The sequence below is a fragment of the Plasmodium brasilianum genome, chromosome 8 (assembly GCF_023973825.1).
Source record: "Plasmodium brasilianum strain Bolivian I chromosome 8, whole genome shotgun sequence".
Taxonomy (NCBI): Eukaryota; Apicomplexa; class Aconoidasida; order Haemosporida; family Plasmodiidae; genus Plasmodium; species Plasmodium brasilianum.
The window spans coordinates 1,482,395-1,499,345 of record NC_090121.1 but is presented as its reverse complement, the minus strand read 5'-3'; the positions used below and the strand labels follow the sequence as shown (position 1 = coordinate 1,499,345).

Genomic DNA, 16,951 nt, shown 5'->3' with positions numbered 1-16,951 from the left:
TAAGCATTAAACGATACGCGTTAAGTGTTAAGGATTCAGTATTATCTAGCAAACTTATGCTAAATGGTACCTCGTGGAACATATACGCCCACGCAAGCACATACAAATGCGCATACATAAATATGTATGTGTTAATATGTATAAACATATATATATTTATATATGTGCGCAGATTGGGACGCTGAATATGAAGTTTATTAAAACGTTTCAGCAAATGAAAATTCTATTATATATACTCTGTGCATATACAGTATGTTTTGAAGAAGAAAAAAAAATTGTTTACCGGCACTTGTAGGAAATAATCTGTGCATAAAAAAAAAAAAAAAAAAAAAAATCCTTCCTTTTTAATGTGTAGATTATACATACACACATGCACATATGTACAAATGAAAAAACTGAGTACTTAGAAAAAAAGAAACAGTTTGTTAGTACATTAAAAAAAATAAAGGGGAATATACAAAACAAAATTATTGTTGTAGAATTAATATTAAGCACAAAATGATAACAGTTGTTTATAACCTTTGTTTTTTAATTTTCAAAATGGTAAATTTTTTTTTTTTTTTTTTTATTTGAATAAGCTAGCTTAAATTAAGAAGAAATTACTGCCTTCAGATACATGAGAAAAAAAAAAAAAGAAGAAAAAGCAATAAATGGAAAAAAAAAGAAATTCAGTATTATACGCAAAATTTTTTTAAATTATACAGAAAAAGATAAATTGGTCATGTTATATGTACAACATGTAATAAGAGCAAGAAAAAAAAATAAAAAAAAATAAAATTAGAAGGGAGTAATTATGTAGGAACAAAAATGATTCATAGTGTAGCTTATTTATACTCCTCTATGTTAATTTATAAAGGGGGAGGGGGACAATAATTAAAAATTCTGGTAACTACATATATATGTATGTAGGTGCAAATAACCACATAACGTTCTTTTTTTTTTTTTTTTTTCTATATAAATTTACTGCTTAAAATGCGAACTTGACAGTTCTATAAGATGATAAAGGCGTTCCCTCATAAGGGGGAAAAAGCTCTTTATTTAAAGCACATTGCATGCCTAAAAAATATTTTAAGTATATATATATATATATATATGTGCAAGTCTCACAGAGACATATTTTTTATTTACTTCATTTTTCGAACAAGGTGAGATCTTTTCGTTTTATTTTGTTCAGTTAATGTATGTGTGCTGTTAAAGCCCCGATCGCGCAAAACATTTTTCCTTTTAAGCGGAAGAAAGGGATGCATAAATGTGTACTTACATGAACGTACATGCAAATATATATATATATATATATGTCCACCCGCCGACCTTTTCTTTTCCTTCAGCTCTTCTTTCTTCCGGGAAGGGCTTATAATATTAACTCTTAATACCTTTCGTTTTTTTTAAAATGTATTTCTTTGAAATATAACAGAAATAATAAGAAGCAATAAATAAAATGAGATGCTCGCTTAATATTTATTAAGTCCAAGCTTTCGACAATATATAGTATACAGTTGTTGCAATACAGTTATGTTTAACTATAAAATGTAAGAAGCTTATGCAATGTTTTGTCTTCTATATACATATACATATATATATATATATATAATATAATTTGCAACATTGTTATTATTGCTTACTCGTTTTTAAATAAATTTTCTAATGTATTTTTAAAAAAAATTATTAGCAGTTCATATTAAAATTGCTTTTTTTTTTCTTTTTTTTTTTTTTAATAAGTAGTAAAATTGAAATTATATTTTCATTGGCTTGTTTTTACTAGAAATAAATTCAACTATTCAACTATTCAACTATTCAACAATTCAACTATTCAACTATTCAACTATTCAACTATTCAACTATTCAACTATTCAACTATTCAACTATTCAACTATTCAACTATTCAACACTTCAACACTTCAATACTTCAACACTTCAACTATTTAATTTTTTTTTTTTTTTTTTTTTGCTAAATTGAAATAACTTAAGACAAGTGCACACATGCACACATAGAAAAATAATTCTTAAATGTGCATACATACCTATGCTAGGTTACTGTACGCTTTTAAGAAGATAACATGAGTACAGAAGGAATATGCGCATGTACTCATCATATACTTACATGTAGACGTATAAACATGTATATGTAATAATAACAAAGTACATGAATTTATAACATTTTAAGGAATATATTATTGGCCACTGCGCGTACACAAACTTCAACATGCACATATATAATTATTCACAAAGGAATAGGTATACATGTATGTGTATATATCTGTGTATTTGCGAATACATACATATGTACTTATAACATTAAAAGTACTTAAGTTTAAATAAAAATAAAAAATTAAGAAGACTCGTTCTATATATGTGGAAAATAAATATTTCATAAATTCCTTTTTTATTTTTTCTAAGAAAAAAAGGTCCTGTCAATGTTGTAGAATGTGTGTGTCCAAAAATAAGAAAAAAAAAAAAAAAAAAAAAAAAAAAAAAAAAAAAAAAAAAAAAAAAAAAAAAAAAAAAAAAAAAAAAAAAAAAAAAAAAAAAAAAAAAAAAAAAAAAAAAAAAAAAAAAAAAAAAGAATTAAGAAAAAATTAATTTTTTTTTTCTTAATTGTACAAAAGGGTAAATGAAAAAAAAAATATATATATATATGTACAACCTTTTAATAACTTTAAGAATAAAATAAAAAAGAAATAATAAAATAACTCAGACATAATATTTTGAAAGATTAAATAATAATTATTTAAAAAAAAAAGAAAAAGAAAAAGAAAGAGTTATATAGATATTTACCGCTTTTTATGTTGTTTTCTTGTAATAAAAAAAAAAAAAAAAAGCATGTAATCTTTAGCAAGTTAAGCTTGATAAAACATTGTGATATAAGTAATTTATACATATCTTTTTTAAATATACGCGCATACATACGCATATATATATATATATATACATTCATATATACACATACGTACACGTATATATTCATATGTGTGAGTGCACGCATGTATGCGTTACAGAATGAAGCACAGTAACACTGTAACACCGTAGAATTTATAAAAGCAAAAGTCTCTAAATGTGTAATTGTTCATGCACTTTATACACTCATCCTATCTACCTCCGACTTGTGGCAAATATTGTTTTCTTGTTTATTCATCTCTTCATTTATTTTAATTTTATTTAAAAAAATGAAACTAAAAAGTGTATACTTATAAAGAAACTTATGTTTATTTATATACATGTTTGTGTATAGAAGCACAAAATATAGTATTAATTAGTTTAAATTATTTCAGTAAAAAATAATTTTTATGAACTTGCAAGAACATTTTGGTGGCTTGTGTGTGAACTAGCGAAAACGTGTGGAAATTCGTATGGACGTGCAGAAAATCGTATGAATGAGCAAGAACTTGCCTGAACACGCAAGAATATACGCAGAAGTTCACCCGTTCTACAGATGTATACAAGCGTTTATATTCATCTTCTAATTTAGACAATTTTTCGTAAATTTCTACCTTGAGAAATTAAAAAGATGAAAAAGGAAAACACGCATGAGAACTGCGTTTCGCCTAAAAAATAAATAAAATAAAAAAAAATAAATAGATAAAATAAAAAAAAATAAATAGATAAAATAAAAAACATTGAATTAAAATAAAAATAAATAAACAAATGAGTAGATGAACAGTCAGGTATATAAATAAATAGACAAATAAACGAACACATAAGCTAATAAATAAACGAACACATAAGCTAATAAATAAACGAACAAATAAGCTAATAAATTAACCAACGAATAAGCTAATAAATTAACCAACGAATAAGCTAATAAATTAACCAACGAATAAGCTAATAAATTAACCAACGAATAAGCTAATAAATTAACCAACAAATAAGCTAATAAATACATAAAATAAAAGGGAACGAAACGATTCAATTATGCAATTAAAAACACAATTCCATAATTTCTTGAAAAACCATTCAGACAACAGCGTTCATAACTGCATAAATATCGACAATGAGTTAATACAAAATATACACAAATTTTATAAGCAAAAATGTGAAAAGCACAGCGTGGCATTTAGGCCACCATCCTACCTGAACGAGGGCTGTAGCAATAGTGTAGAACTTTCAGCTTTAAGTAAAACCTTTGACATAAATAATATTTGCGTTTCACTGAAATTAAAATTAAAAGTAAAAAATAGAAATGGAAAAGAAAAACAAAACGATTGCCTATATTTTGATATTAATCCAGGAGGAATTATGTCTAAAAATCAAAAGAACTTTTTTTATCAGTACAAATATACTAGTGAAAAAAATGATGAGTACTTTGAGAACTTACCAAGGGAACACAAAATGAAATACGTAATACGCATAACTACTTATTACATATGTACATACATACAAATGTACATACATACATATGTACATAAGTAAATATATACAAGCATGCATTTTTGTTTGTAATGAAATGTACCATTCTTTAACCACATTTTTTTGTATTATCAATATGTCGTTAGTGTAATTGCGAACTGTTTGTATTTATATGCTGTATATAGGCCCATTCTGTGAGCATCATTTTACGCTTAAGACGTACTTTTTTCCCCCTTTATTAGCAGCAACTTACTTCTTATATTATTTCGTATATTTATCCACTTTTATCTGCACTAGCTGTCTGCCGTACCTATCTACTCTTACCTATCTACTCTTACCTATCTACTCTTACCTATCTACTCTTACCTATATACTCTTACCTATATACTCTTACCTATATACTCTTACCTATATACTCTTACCTACCTACGTGTCTTTGTTCCCTTTTCTCAGTTCACTTCGCTATCTTACAATTTGGCTGGAAACGTCATTGAATGCAGTCAGTCGAAGTACAAGTTAATTAACATTCTTCAATCTGCAATTTATGGGAGTGTCTACTTATCCGAAGTAATTGAAGATGTTGATAAAAGTTTAGTAAATACCCAGAAGGCTATTAAAATATTATCTAAACATCTTATAGAAATGGCAAAGGATAAAGTGCAAGAAGATCCGCTGTCAGAGTACTATTATAGAGATAATATGAGTGGTCATAGTAATATATTGAGTTGCGATAATATTTTTGATGATAATTTGTATGTCTATATGGTTATGCCTTTTGCTATCCATGGTGATTTGTTTGAAGTTATGAAGCATAGAAATAAATCATTTTCAGAAGAAGAAGCTAGATATTTGTTTTATCAAATTTTATTAGCTATTAAATTTTTGCATTCAAAAAAAATGGCATTAAGAGATATATCCCTAGAAAATATACTCTTGTTTGAAAATGAAAAGAATGGTTTAATATACCCAGTGTTAAATGATCCTGGGCAAGCTATATATTTTAATATAAATAAAAAGCATGAAGTTATATTAGAAGAGTATACAAAGGTTTTTGGGAAAATTTTCAGACCTCCAGAAATATATGAAAAATGTAAATATGACCCAACAAAAGTTGATATTTTTTGTACAGGATATATTCTATATTTTTGTTTAACAAAACATGAACTGTTCAGGTGTGCACTAAATAAAGATATATATTGGAATATGTTGAAAAATAAAAAATATAACGAATTGTTAAAAGATAAAAAAGGATTACATCTATCCAATCAAGCGCTTGATTTAATATTTCATTGCTTAGAACCAAATTTTAAAATAAGATATAACATTAACGAAGCTTTGAATCATCCTTGGTTCAAGGGTACCTTCTTCCCTGTGCACAATCTTAATTTGTACTGTGATGATGCTCTGGGACCTCCACAGGTCGGCATATCTGGCAAAAGAAACAGGAGCAGTAACGGCAATAGAAGTTATAGCGGCAATAATGGTAATAGCAATAGTATTAGTTGTCATAATGATAATAGAAGCAGTGCTCGCGATAATAATGCTAATAGAAGCAGTACTACTGTCAACTGTAGCGGTCACAGCGGCATTATCAATACCACACACTCGTTCAAACTCTCTCTGGAAATTGAACAATACGCAAAAAAGAATAACATAAGGATAGACGAAAACTCAACTATGGAATTTCAAATATATGAACATGTTTTTTTATCTCCTAACTCGTACAATATACAAATACAAAATAAATGCAGTAAAGCCTGCTGTTCTTTGTATAATAGTTATAAGAAGATAAATTATATTCAACAACCTGAACATGGTCATAATGTTGCAAATGTTTTTTCCCCTTTTAATCAATATAACAGTAGTGATAAGAGTACTAATAGTTATCATTCCCAAAAAGGTAAAAATAATAACAATAACATGACTAATGTGGAGAAAGATACAATGATGATGCCAATTAACAGAGGAAGCATCCCTGAATGTTGTTCTTACACTACCTGTAATTCGAATAAAATGTACAATGTCAGCAGCTCAGAGCACCTCAGTGGTACCACCATGAACCGAAACACAATCAGTTATACCCAGATCAAAGGCAGTGCCAAAAACTTCCAGCGAGCCGATTATAACAGCAAGCAGATAAACTATGTTAACCAACCCAACTGTGACAGCATATGTGTGGCAGGAACTAATCAGTTTGACTACAAGAAGACGTTAAAAACCTGCAACGAACTTAGTGAAAGATCAAAAATAAAAATTTTAAATAATCATAAAAAAAATATCAACAAATTAATTGAACTAAAAAACAAAAAAAAAAAAAATTATTTCCTGAAATAAAAAAAGGTACAGATTATTTAGAAAATAAAAGCGCTAACCATGTAGCGTCTAAGCAGTTTTTCCTTAAAAATGAAGAAAATAATGTAGTCAAAAAAAAAAAATATATATCAACTGCTCCGGTGGTATCAAATAAGGAAATGCCTACCGTGAGCGTAGTTTCAGAAATGGAATTTAACAAAATGGAAGAATTCCCAAAAAGAGGAAGCCACGAGAGAAACTACGTTTCGTTGATTGTAGATCTTCAGGAAAATGTGTTCACTTCGAGCAGAAAGGATAGGGAAAATGGAAAAAGTGTGAGCACTGCAGATGAATATGGAAAAATTATGCATAGTTCATGTGAAAATGGAAAAATTATGCATAGTTCATGTGAAAATGGGAAAATTATGCACAATTCAGGGGAAAATGGAAAAATTATGCACAGTTCTAGTAGAAACAGCGGGGGAAGGAGCGCTGAGTTGTCGAAAAACACCAGCTTGATTGAAATAGAAATGAATAATGAGAGTTGCGGAAAATGTGCGCAGGTAGTCGAAAGTAATGAGTCTCAAAAATGTAAAGTGTTGGAAGAAATTCCAGAAAATACTTCCTTTTTAAAAAAATTAAAAAAGAACGAAGAACCACCTGACGAAAATAACAAGTTGTATATTCTTCCGTATACTGAACTGGAAGTCGTAAGGGGTAAAATAAATGATGACAAGTTTGTTGTTGAAAAAATAAGAGATGAATTTTGTGTAGTAGGCAACAAAGTGCAAGTTAACAACGATGCGGGCGCTGCTACTGCTGCTACTGCTACTGCTACTGCTGCTACTGCTACTGCTACTGCTGCTACTGCTACTGCTGCTACTGCTACTGCTGCTACTGCTACTGCTACTGCTGCTACTGCTACTACTGCTACTACTGCTACTGCTACTGCTGCTACTGCTACTGCTGCTACTGCTACTACTGCTACTGCTACTACTGCTACTGCTGCTACTGCTACTGCTACTGCTGCTACTGCTACTACTGCTACTTCTACTGCTGCTACTCCTTCTACCAAAAAGAGCAGCCACAAGAACGCCGCCATTTTGGAAGAGGCCAAAAAGGGAAATGCAAGAAATGGGCCAGCGAACGTATTTAAGAGCAGTTTTTTAAGTACTAGCAGTTCAAATGTAAATAAGGAAAAAGAAGGAATAACAATGAGGGTAAGAAATCGAAAGAACACAAATAATGATGATACGATGTATGGGACTAAAGAAATGTATATAAAAAGTAGCTCACATGGAGAGGTTAGTGGAAAGGATGGACAAAGTATAATTATTTTAAGTGGAATAAATGGTGTAACTGGTGTAAATGATCGAAGTGAGCAAAACCAGTGCACATCGCCCCTCAATGTTTATGATTCCTGTGGTACTAACGAAAGTTATGATAGTTCAAAGAATAGCTGTATTTGTGCGGGACAAATAATCAATAAAAATTGTTATGTAGAAAAGCATTTTCTTCAAAATATTAGCAGAAAGTGCAGTGTTCTTGTGTGTAGTGATAGAACAAGTGGCTTGAAGCAAAACGATGATGTTATTAGTGAAAAGTTCCAACATGCGTCTAAAAAATACAAAAATGATTCTTTATCGAATGAAAAACATCTTAGTGATAGCTTCTCTACCTCTATGGAGTCCAATATTGTAGGCGAAAAGAAGAAAGTAGAAACTATAAAATTAAATATGAACAATTTATGTAAAAGTTACCATTCCCCTTCTTCAGATATAAATTTTTCAAAAAATTTTATTTCATCTAAAAAAGAGATAAACGATTCTAAAGAGAGCATAATTTTAAAAGATAAGGAGTATAAGCAAATAGATAATAATCTATGTTATGAAGTGATAAAGGATGAAAATGAGAATTACGGAAAAAGACAGATGATACAAGGTAGCATTACGAATGAGTCTATATCTTGTCTTCCAGTTGAAGACAAACAAGAATGCGCACTAGAAAATGTAAATAGAGTTACATCATTATTAACAACTGAATGTTTGGACATATATGCATCAAAAGAGAAAAGGCAGTTAATTTTGGAAGGTGACTACATGGAACAATATGACGAAAAGGATTCCGAGGAATCAAACCTGGGTTCTTTTCGAAGCGAGTTAGAAGCCCTCATCTTCAAAGATGTAATGGATACGGAAGTAGATGCAGATGTAGATGCAGTTGTAGACGCTGGAGTAGACGCAGAGTACGAAGAAGATGAGTTTAAAGACGCCTTGCAGTATGAGCTGGAAAACGCATTGGATAGAGAAATTAAAGAAGAAGAGGAAAATATAGAAAAGGAGGAGCAGATTGATTTTAATATAGATCCTTCTGATTTGGAAAACAGATTTAAGGGGGAGCCAGCACATATGCAAGTAGACCAGTCCCTACTTGAACGGAGCGATAAATGGGACAATAAAATAGATAATACGTTGGGGGATAAAGCAGAAAAAGTCATCCATTCATCCCAAGAGAAATTAATAAAATTTTGTATAGGAACATTGGATGATCTAGAAGAAGGAGTGGCAGTAAACAAACTACTGCTTGAGGAGCTTAACGAAACGAACAAGTATAAAAAAGGTGCAATAAAGGAAAAATTGAGGAGAGAAAGGGGAAAAAAGATAATAATAAGGAGTAGAAAGAAGCTAAACGAAATAAAAGAAATTTTGAAGAAAAAAAATGTATCATGCAAATTGAAAATAAAAAAGAGAAGATCAATGAATAAAATGAAAAAGGTAAAATATTGCTTTAATTCAGAAAAGAAAAAAAGCAAAATTGTAAAATATGGAACATGTGTATTTGATAAGAATAAAAAAAAAGTCCTTTTTTTTAACAACAAATTGAACAAAGAGAATAAAAGAAACTTGTTCATAATAAGAAACCCCACTCCAGTAGAAAACCATTTGTATAATGCAAAACTGAACATATTTATAGATAAAAAGAGTATACCTGACAAGCGAAATGAAAATGAAAATAAGAGCATATCTACCATTACTAAGTGCGCAAATGGAAAAAGCGGTGCAAAAAAAAATAAGCATAGTAACAACAGTAGTAGCAAACGTATCAACAGAAGTTACAATTACAGTAATGTCAAACAAACGTCCATTTCAAAAAGACATACTATATCAGGAGTACAACTAGAAGGTGAAAATAAAAAAAAGAATGACTTCATTACTCCCAAAGTAGAGCAAAAAAACAGAAAAATTAAATTCTGTAAAGAACCTGGAAGAGCAGGGAAAATAATAAAAAATGTGTTCTTACTCCCCAGTGTTAGAAGAACAATAGGAGTGTTATATGAAACAAAAAAGAGGAATCATCAGTACAGTGAGAAAAACATAAAACGGAGTGATAATTTGTACAACCACTGGTTAGAAAAGAAAGGAGGTAGTAATTATTCCTTGACAGCTGCTGAATTGGATAGAGTCGATAGAAAGGCAGTAGGTGTTCTCCAATCAGCTAGTTACATTAAACAATGTGCAAAAGGTAAGATGAAAAAAGATAAAAATGAAATGCATGAAAATTTTGTCGAAAAATTTAGTAAAAATATATTACTTGAAAGGGATGTAAGTAAGAAATATGGGAAACAGACAAAAAAACAAAACAAAAAAAAAAATCTAAACGAATTGTATGAAGATAATAAATATTCTAATGTTCTTATCAACGATTCTAGAAAAGACACAAAAGGTTCAAAGTTTGAAAAAACAAATTTTTTAAAAAATGTAATAAGAAAACAACCATTTAGAGAAAGCTTAATTAATAATCAGCGCAACAGACAAGAAAAAAAAAAGGTACTAACCTACAATTTTGATATAAAAAATGAAAATAAAAAATTAGACACTACCAATGGCAAAAATGTTTATGTGAATAAAGTATATACGGGTAACTACGTAGATGTAGCAGTTCATAATAATGATAAATGTATTATCAATGGCATATGTGCAACTAGAGGAAGGCATGTGAATGCATTGGGAAGAAGTAGCGTAAAGGGATTTACTCATAGAATAACAGGTATAGAGGATGCTACCAACAAATGGAATAAGAATGACGTAAATATTACCAAGTGGAATAATATTTCGGGGAAGAAGAGTGAATGCAATAACGGCGTAGAGAAAAATGAGAAAGGAAAAACCTCGAGCGGGGTTGAAAAAAGAAAAATTATGTTAACCTCATACGTGAAGAAGTATAACGCGAATAATGATAGTGAAAACAATGATAAGGGGAATAATAGTAATAAGAGAAATAATAACAATGACAGCAGTAAAAATTATAATATTAATTTTAGTTATAGTAAACGTTTGCCCAATGTGACCAAACGAAGAGAGAAGCCCTTAATCTCTTCTACTCTTCTGTCTAATAATTCCATGGGAAATACACCCTCACGGATGAAAGAAAACTATTCTATTCGAAATATTATAACAGACACTACGATGAAAAATAAGAAAAAGATTATAACAACAATGAAGAGAAAAATGCAGGGAGAGAACGCATCAAGTAATGAATTAACATTAGAACAATTTTTAAACAATATGAATGGAGATGTGAGAAAGAAGGATGAGAAAAATAGAAAGCGAGAAGATGAAGAGGCAGCTACATTTCCAAAAAAGGCTGCCATAAATGGGAATACAAAGGTAGAAATAAATGGAAAAATAAACAGTAGAAAGCTCAACATGAGAGACGAAGGTCATACTGTCTCTATCTGCACTAACAATGACGTAAAAAATAAACTGCTGCATGTTACTTTGTCCAATATAAAGAAAGAAGAAAAATCAATGGGAAAGAATTACCCAAAAATGGAAAATTATATTTCACATGGCAAAGGTATAGTCAGTAGTAAAATGGAAGGACATAACAATAAACGCCTTACAAGACTGTTATTCAACCATAAAAAGTATTTCACGAATAAAATAGAAAATAATAAAATAAAAAAAAATTATTTACTTGAAAAGGGAGAGGCTCCTAGGAAAAAAGAGGATAAAATGGAAAGGAACAATTACAATACATCTTCCAGGGAAACAAATAGTTTTTGTCAAACCAAAAGGGGAAAAAAAGCAAACCTTGCACACAGTGTAAACAGTGCAAACAATGCAAGCAATGCAAACAGTACGAATAGTTTGAATAGTACAAGAAGGACGTACAACAAGCGCAGTGGTGAGTTAGCCTACAATAAATATTGCAGCTATCTAGAAAAGAGAAAAACATGCATACTTTATTTTAAAAGGGGGTTAAAAACGAAGTTGGACAAGATGAAAAAAAAGAAGTTGACTAATAAGGATGAACATAATGATGGTGGTAGCAGAGGCTGTAGCGATGTCTGTAATGAAGACTGTAATAAGGACTGTGATGAAGACTGTAGTGATAATCGTATCGATAACAGCATCGATAACATCATCGATAACCATAACGATGTTGGTAAAACGATAGAGGATCATTTAAGTGAGAAAAAGGCGAATCCAAACGATGATCTTTCTTTTATAGAAAAAAATAAAAATAAAAATTGTGACAATGAACATGTTTGTTCGACGTATGAAAAGAAAAGTTTGCTTTTAAAAAATGTAACTCAGATAGAAAGAGACGAAATGAATGAATTGAACAGTAGTTCCTATCAGGAAATAAATTTGCGAGGGCAAGAAAAAGAACTAGATTTATTAAAAAGGTTAAGCAGTTCGAACAATGGCATACATGAGAGGGTTATAACTCCTCCCAGTGATGCTTATAATAATAAAACAGATGCATATAGGATGGATCAACAAATTAGTGGCATCGAAAACACGAGCAAAGATAAAAACGATTACACAACTGAGCCAAATTCTTACCATTGCAGTAAGGGCTGCATGACTAGTTCAGAACAGCAGCATTTGCCGGTGGGCATCCACAGAGGTGCGATATACCCTCAAAAGGGAAGCAATTGCGGTATTAGCGGCATTAGCGGAATTAGCGGTATTAGCGGTATTAGCGGTATTAACGGTATTAGCGGTATTAACGGTATTAGCGGAATTAACGGAATTGACGGAATTAAGGACAATGGTAATAATAGCGGAGGTAGCAGTCATGTGAAATGTACACATATGGGGGTGGGCTCACCCACGGGTGCTACTCTCTCCCATATAACACAAAAAAGTAACGATGATCAGGGGAAAAACATGTACATGCCTTCCACTAGCAAACATTTAAACATATATCAGAATGAACCTTTTCTATATAACAAGGCGTATGAAGACTCTTATTTTACGGCAAAGGCATGGAATCAGTCTGTTCGCCATAGTTACAACAGTTATAATTTTGAAAAATTTTCAAAAAGAACAAATAAGAGTAATGATGAAAAAAATGCGAGTAACTATGTTCATCATAACGAAATTGAAGGGATAAATGATGATAAAGTAAAAAACATGAACTCATTTTTAAAAGACAAACTAACCATAGATAACCATTTTAGTTTAAATAACGTATACACACATAGCACTAACAAAGTATATGATGATCAAGAGAAAAAAATATTAAATGCATCTAATTTGTATATAGTGCCAAGGGAGATTAACCATATTCGTAAAGAAGTAGAGAGTCTAATGCGAGAGACCTGTGGTGATAACATAAGACCACAGTGTACTAGAAGAAGGCCGAAAAAGAGCCCCTCGGGAAAGGCCATAAAGGAGCATGCGGTGAGTATTAGCAATAAACGAAGTGGTAGCAATCCAGGAGAGGCTGCTCACGAAAAAGATGATCATCCCTTAGAAATCGAAGCTAGATTAAAAGTAGACAATCCCGTACAAAACACAAATCCCCAAATGTTCGCTTCATACATAAGGAGTAGCAAAGAAAATATGGAAATCTGTCATAATAACAATGATGAATGCAATAATTTAGTTGAAAATGATAAAAAAGACATGTACTGTACAGAAGAAAGAATGCATGATAAATTTACTAAAAATGAAAAAATAAAAACTAATGATAAGAGGAAAGATTACTCTTTCGCAAACGATAAAGAGCAACACGGTATTATTTCCACTGAACAGGCACCTCCTCAGGAAGCACCCCCTCGAGAAGCACCTCCACTTAACAATCTGTTGCATTCTTACATGAACGAGCAGGCGATAAATGTAGAGCTATTCCAAAACCAAAGGAGAAAATCAAAATTTCCTCTACACTTATCAGCTGATTTGATGAAAGCCGATACTTGTAAGATAACAAATAAAGCAAATAAAATATATAACGAATGCGATCATAGGAGACTTACAAAATATGCAAAACATATAAAACAGCCATATAACATAAATACATTAAATAAAAAGGGTAATGTTTTTTTAAACAATGTTCCATATTTATATCATGGTAAGCAAGTGTCTGTTAACTTGCGCAACTCTCATTATGCTAAGAGGGAAGAAAGAGGAAATCAGTGCTTGGTCAATCTGGTAGGGGGGAAAAGATACCCCAAGGTATGTACAACGACTAAGAAGAGAGAAGAAAGGTATGTAGGTGATCATCTTAATGTAGCACATGACCATGTTAGTGAAGCACATGACCGTGTTAGTGAAGCACATGACCGTGTTAATGTAGCACATAACCGTGTTAATGTAGCACATGACCGTGTTAATGTAGCACATGACCGTGTTAATACAAATGTACAGCCACCATCTCCTTCTGCGCAGTCTAGCAAAATTGTTACTCCACCCCAGAAGAGAAAAATAAATGTGCACCGAAATGTGAAGGGGGAAAACATAAGCATTATAGGGAGCATAGGCAGTGTGGGAGGCATAGACAACGTAAGCAACACAATTGCCACTAAATGCATTAAAGATAAAGGGTGTGCAATAATTAACACAGGAAGAAATGCGAATGAAACAAAAAATATGAACAGTAGTAAAAAGAACCTGTCCTGGTCAGAAAAACTTTTCCAACATGAGAGAAAAAAAGAGGAAGAGGGAATTTCAAAAACAGGATTAACTTTTAATGCGTTAGAAAGTAACAATGAGTTAAGAAAAAACAAATGCATGAAGTACATAACTCGGAGAGGGGCAATAAGGGGCGGCATCATCAGTGGAGCTAACCTCAACAATGGAGGAAATATCAATGGTGGAGGCAATTTTAACAATGGAGGTACCAATTACTGCACTACTCATAAAAGTTGTACAGGTGGGAGAAACTCACATGGTACGGTACAAAAATTAGCTATACTACATAAAGACAACTATAAAAGTAAATGTAACACAGTTATGATAGGAAAGAATAAATCATACTTATGCACAAAGTGGAATGTTAAAGAAAACAAAATATCTACAAATATTTCACAACTTCATTTTTGCGAAAATAGGAATGTACATAATATGGTACAATGGGAACATGCTCCCGAAAAAACCTACTCAACTAAAAATAATAAACTCACCAACTTATTACATAATAACATTTTTCCATATAAAATTACTAGTATATTATTTAATAAGAAAATATAAACTACCTGCACGAGTCAGGTGCCAAATAGGAGCCTCCAAATTGTGAGGGGATAAAAACTCGGAGAAGTAAAAATGTAATAGTGTACAGAAGGACAAAATTTATGAATCAAAAAATACAGTAATTACTTTATTTCATTCCTGAGTATAGGGGTGTTGCTACGTTCACATGTAGGCTTGAAGAACTGAGTGCTCACCACATATACGCACATGACCATGTAAGATCATTCGCGCTTATATATGTATAAAATGAACATACACATACGTATAGGAAAACGTACAAACATATATAGATAATACATATATACATACTGAAGATACGCATAATAACATTTTGTACTATATTCTGATATAACCGCAGTTGTACGAAAAAGAACGTTATATAAGGCATATTTTTTGCCTTACAATATGACCCATGTTCTAACTCTTCAAACTTCCTCCTTCCACCGCATTTCACACTAGCACGTTTATACACATGCACATATATACACATACGTATATAGGCATATGTGTACACTTAAGTATACGTACGTGTAGAAATCTATTCAACTTTTCTGTTTCCATAAAAAAGCATGTTGTCTTTTTTCCTTCCCCGTTTTGTTCATCTATCCATTCATTTATTCTTTTTTTAATTTATATAATTAATTTTTTTTTTTTTTTTTGTTTGTTTTCTTTTTTTTTTTTTTTTGTTGTTGTTGTTAAAGTTAAAAGTATTGTTCCTCCATTTTAAGCTTATGCAGAGTGAGCGTTCTTCAACTCGTAGTGCAACTGCACGAGTGTTACATGTGCATACATGCGCAAATATTTATGCACACGTACATACGTACGAAATTTGTTTGTTTAAATTTTGTTTTATGCTTTTTATTGAAGTATTTTTGTTATAACCATATCACAAATTTGCAAATATATTTGAAAACACATTTGAAAACAATTACGTTTTAATGTTGTTAAGATACTGTTAATATATTGTCATTATACTCTTGTAGTTCTCCTTCATTTTGTTTTATTTATTTATTTATTTATTTATTTATTTATTTTTTTTTTTTTATTTATTTTTTTAATCTTGTAATTAAAATGCAGCACCAACTGTGTATTCCTTGGCGTTAAATTCATAGATTTTTATATCTTCGTTCAAGCAAAGGACCTCTCATCTGCTCCCCTCTCCCGAAAGAAAAAATATATATAAAAGAATCATCATCATATAACATACACTGTTTTATGGTTTTATCTTGTGAGAACAAAAATTAAAAAGAAAATCAAGAAAAACAATAAAAATAAAATAAAAAATAATAATATAAATAAAAAAAAAAAAATAATAATATATATATAAATAAATACATACATAAACATACAACCGCACAACTGCACAAACTTACAAACGTGCATACATATATACACGCATATATGTGCACGTTTCGCGCACTTTGATCAATGAAAAACGGGAAAATTAAAGAAAATATGGCAAAAATATTAAAAGATTAAAATGATAAAAGGTGCGGAGGGAAAAAAAAAAAAAGCTCAAATAAAATGGGAAAAATTTTGAAAAATATTATGTATGTCTGATGTATACTTTATACATACGTTATGAAGTCAAATATGATGATAAAAAATTTCTTAGGAAAACATAAACATGGTTTCACTGTAATAAGAAAATGTAAAAAAAACAAGAATTTTATTCTGCTGTATATTCTGCTGTATAGTCTGATGTATATACTGCTGTACATTCTGCTGTACATTCTATTTAAAAGTTTAAAGGAACGCACGTGATTAGAACACCTGCACTTGTATACCTGCGCTCTCTCACAAACAGGACAGCAACAGCGAGCATGCTGATG

At 30.8% G+C, this 16,951-nt stretch overlaps 1 protein-coding gene across 1 annotated transcript; it reads left to right on the top strand.

Moving 5' to 3' along the window:
- Positions 1 to 3,909: 3,909 nt before the first annotated feature.
- MKS88_002484 (kinase-related protein PKRP) lies at positions 3,910 to 15,119 on the top strand (the record flags this gene model as incomplete). Its single annotated transcript, XM_067215497.1, has 3 exons — positions 3,910 to 4,335; positions 4,798 to 6,577; positions 6,691 to 15,119. The coding sequence occupies 3 exons, from the start codon at positions 3,910 to 3,912 to the stop codon at positions 15,117 to 15,119; spliced, it is 10,635 nt and encodes a 3,544-aa protein (XP_067073918.1).
- Between the last annotated feature and the right edge of the window lie 1,832 nt (positions 15,120 to 16,951).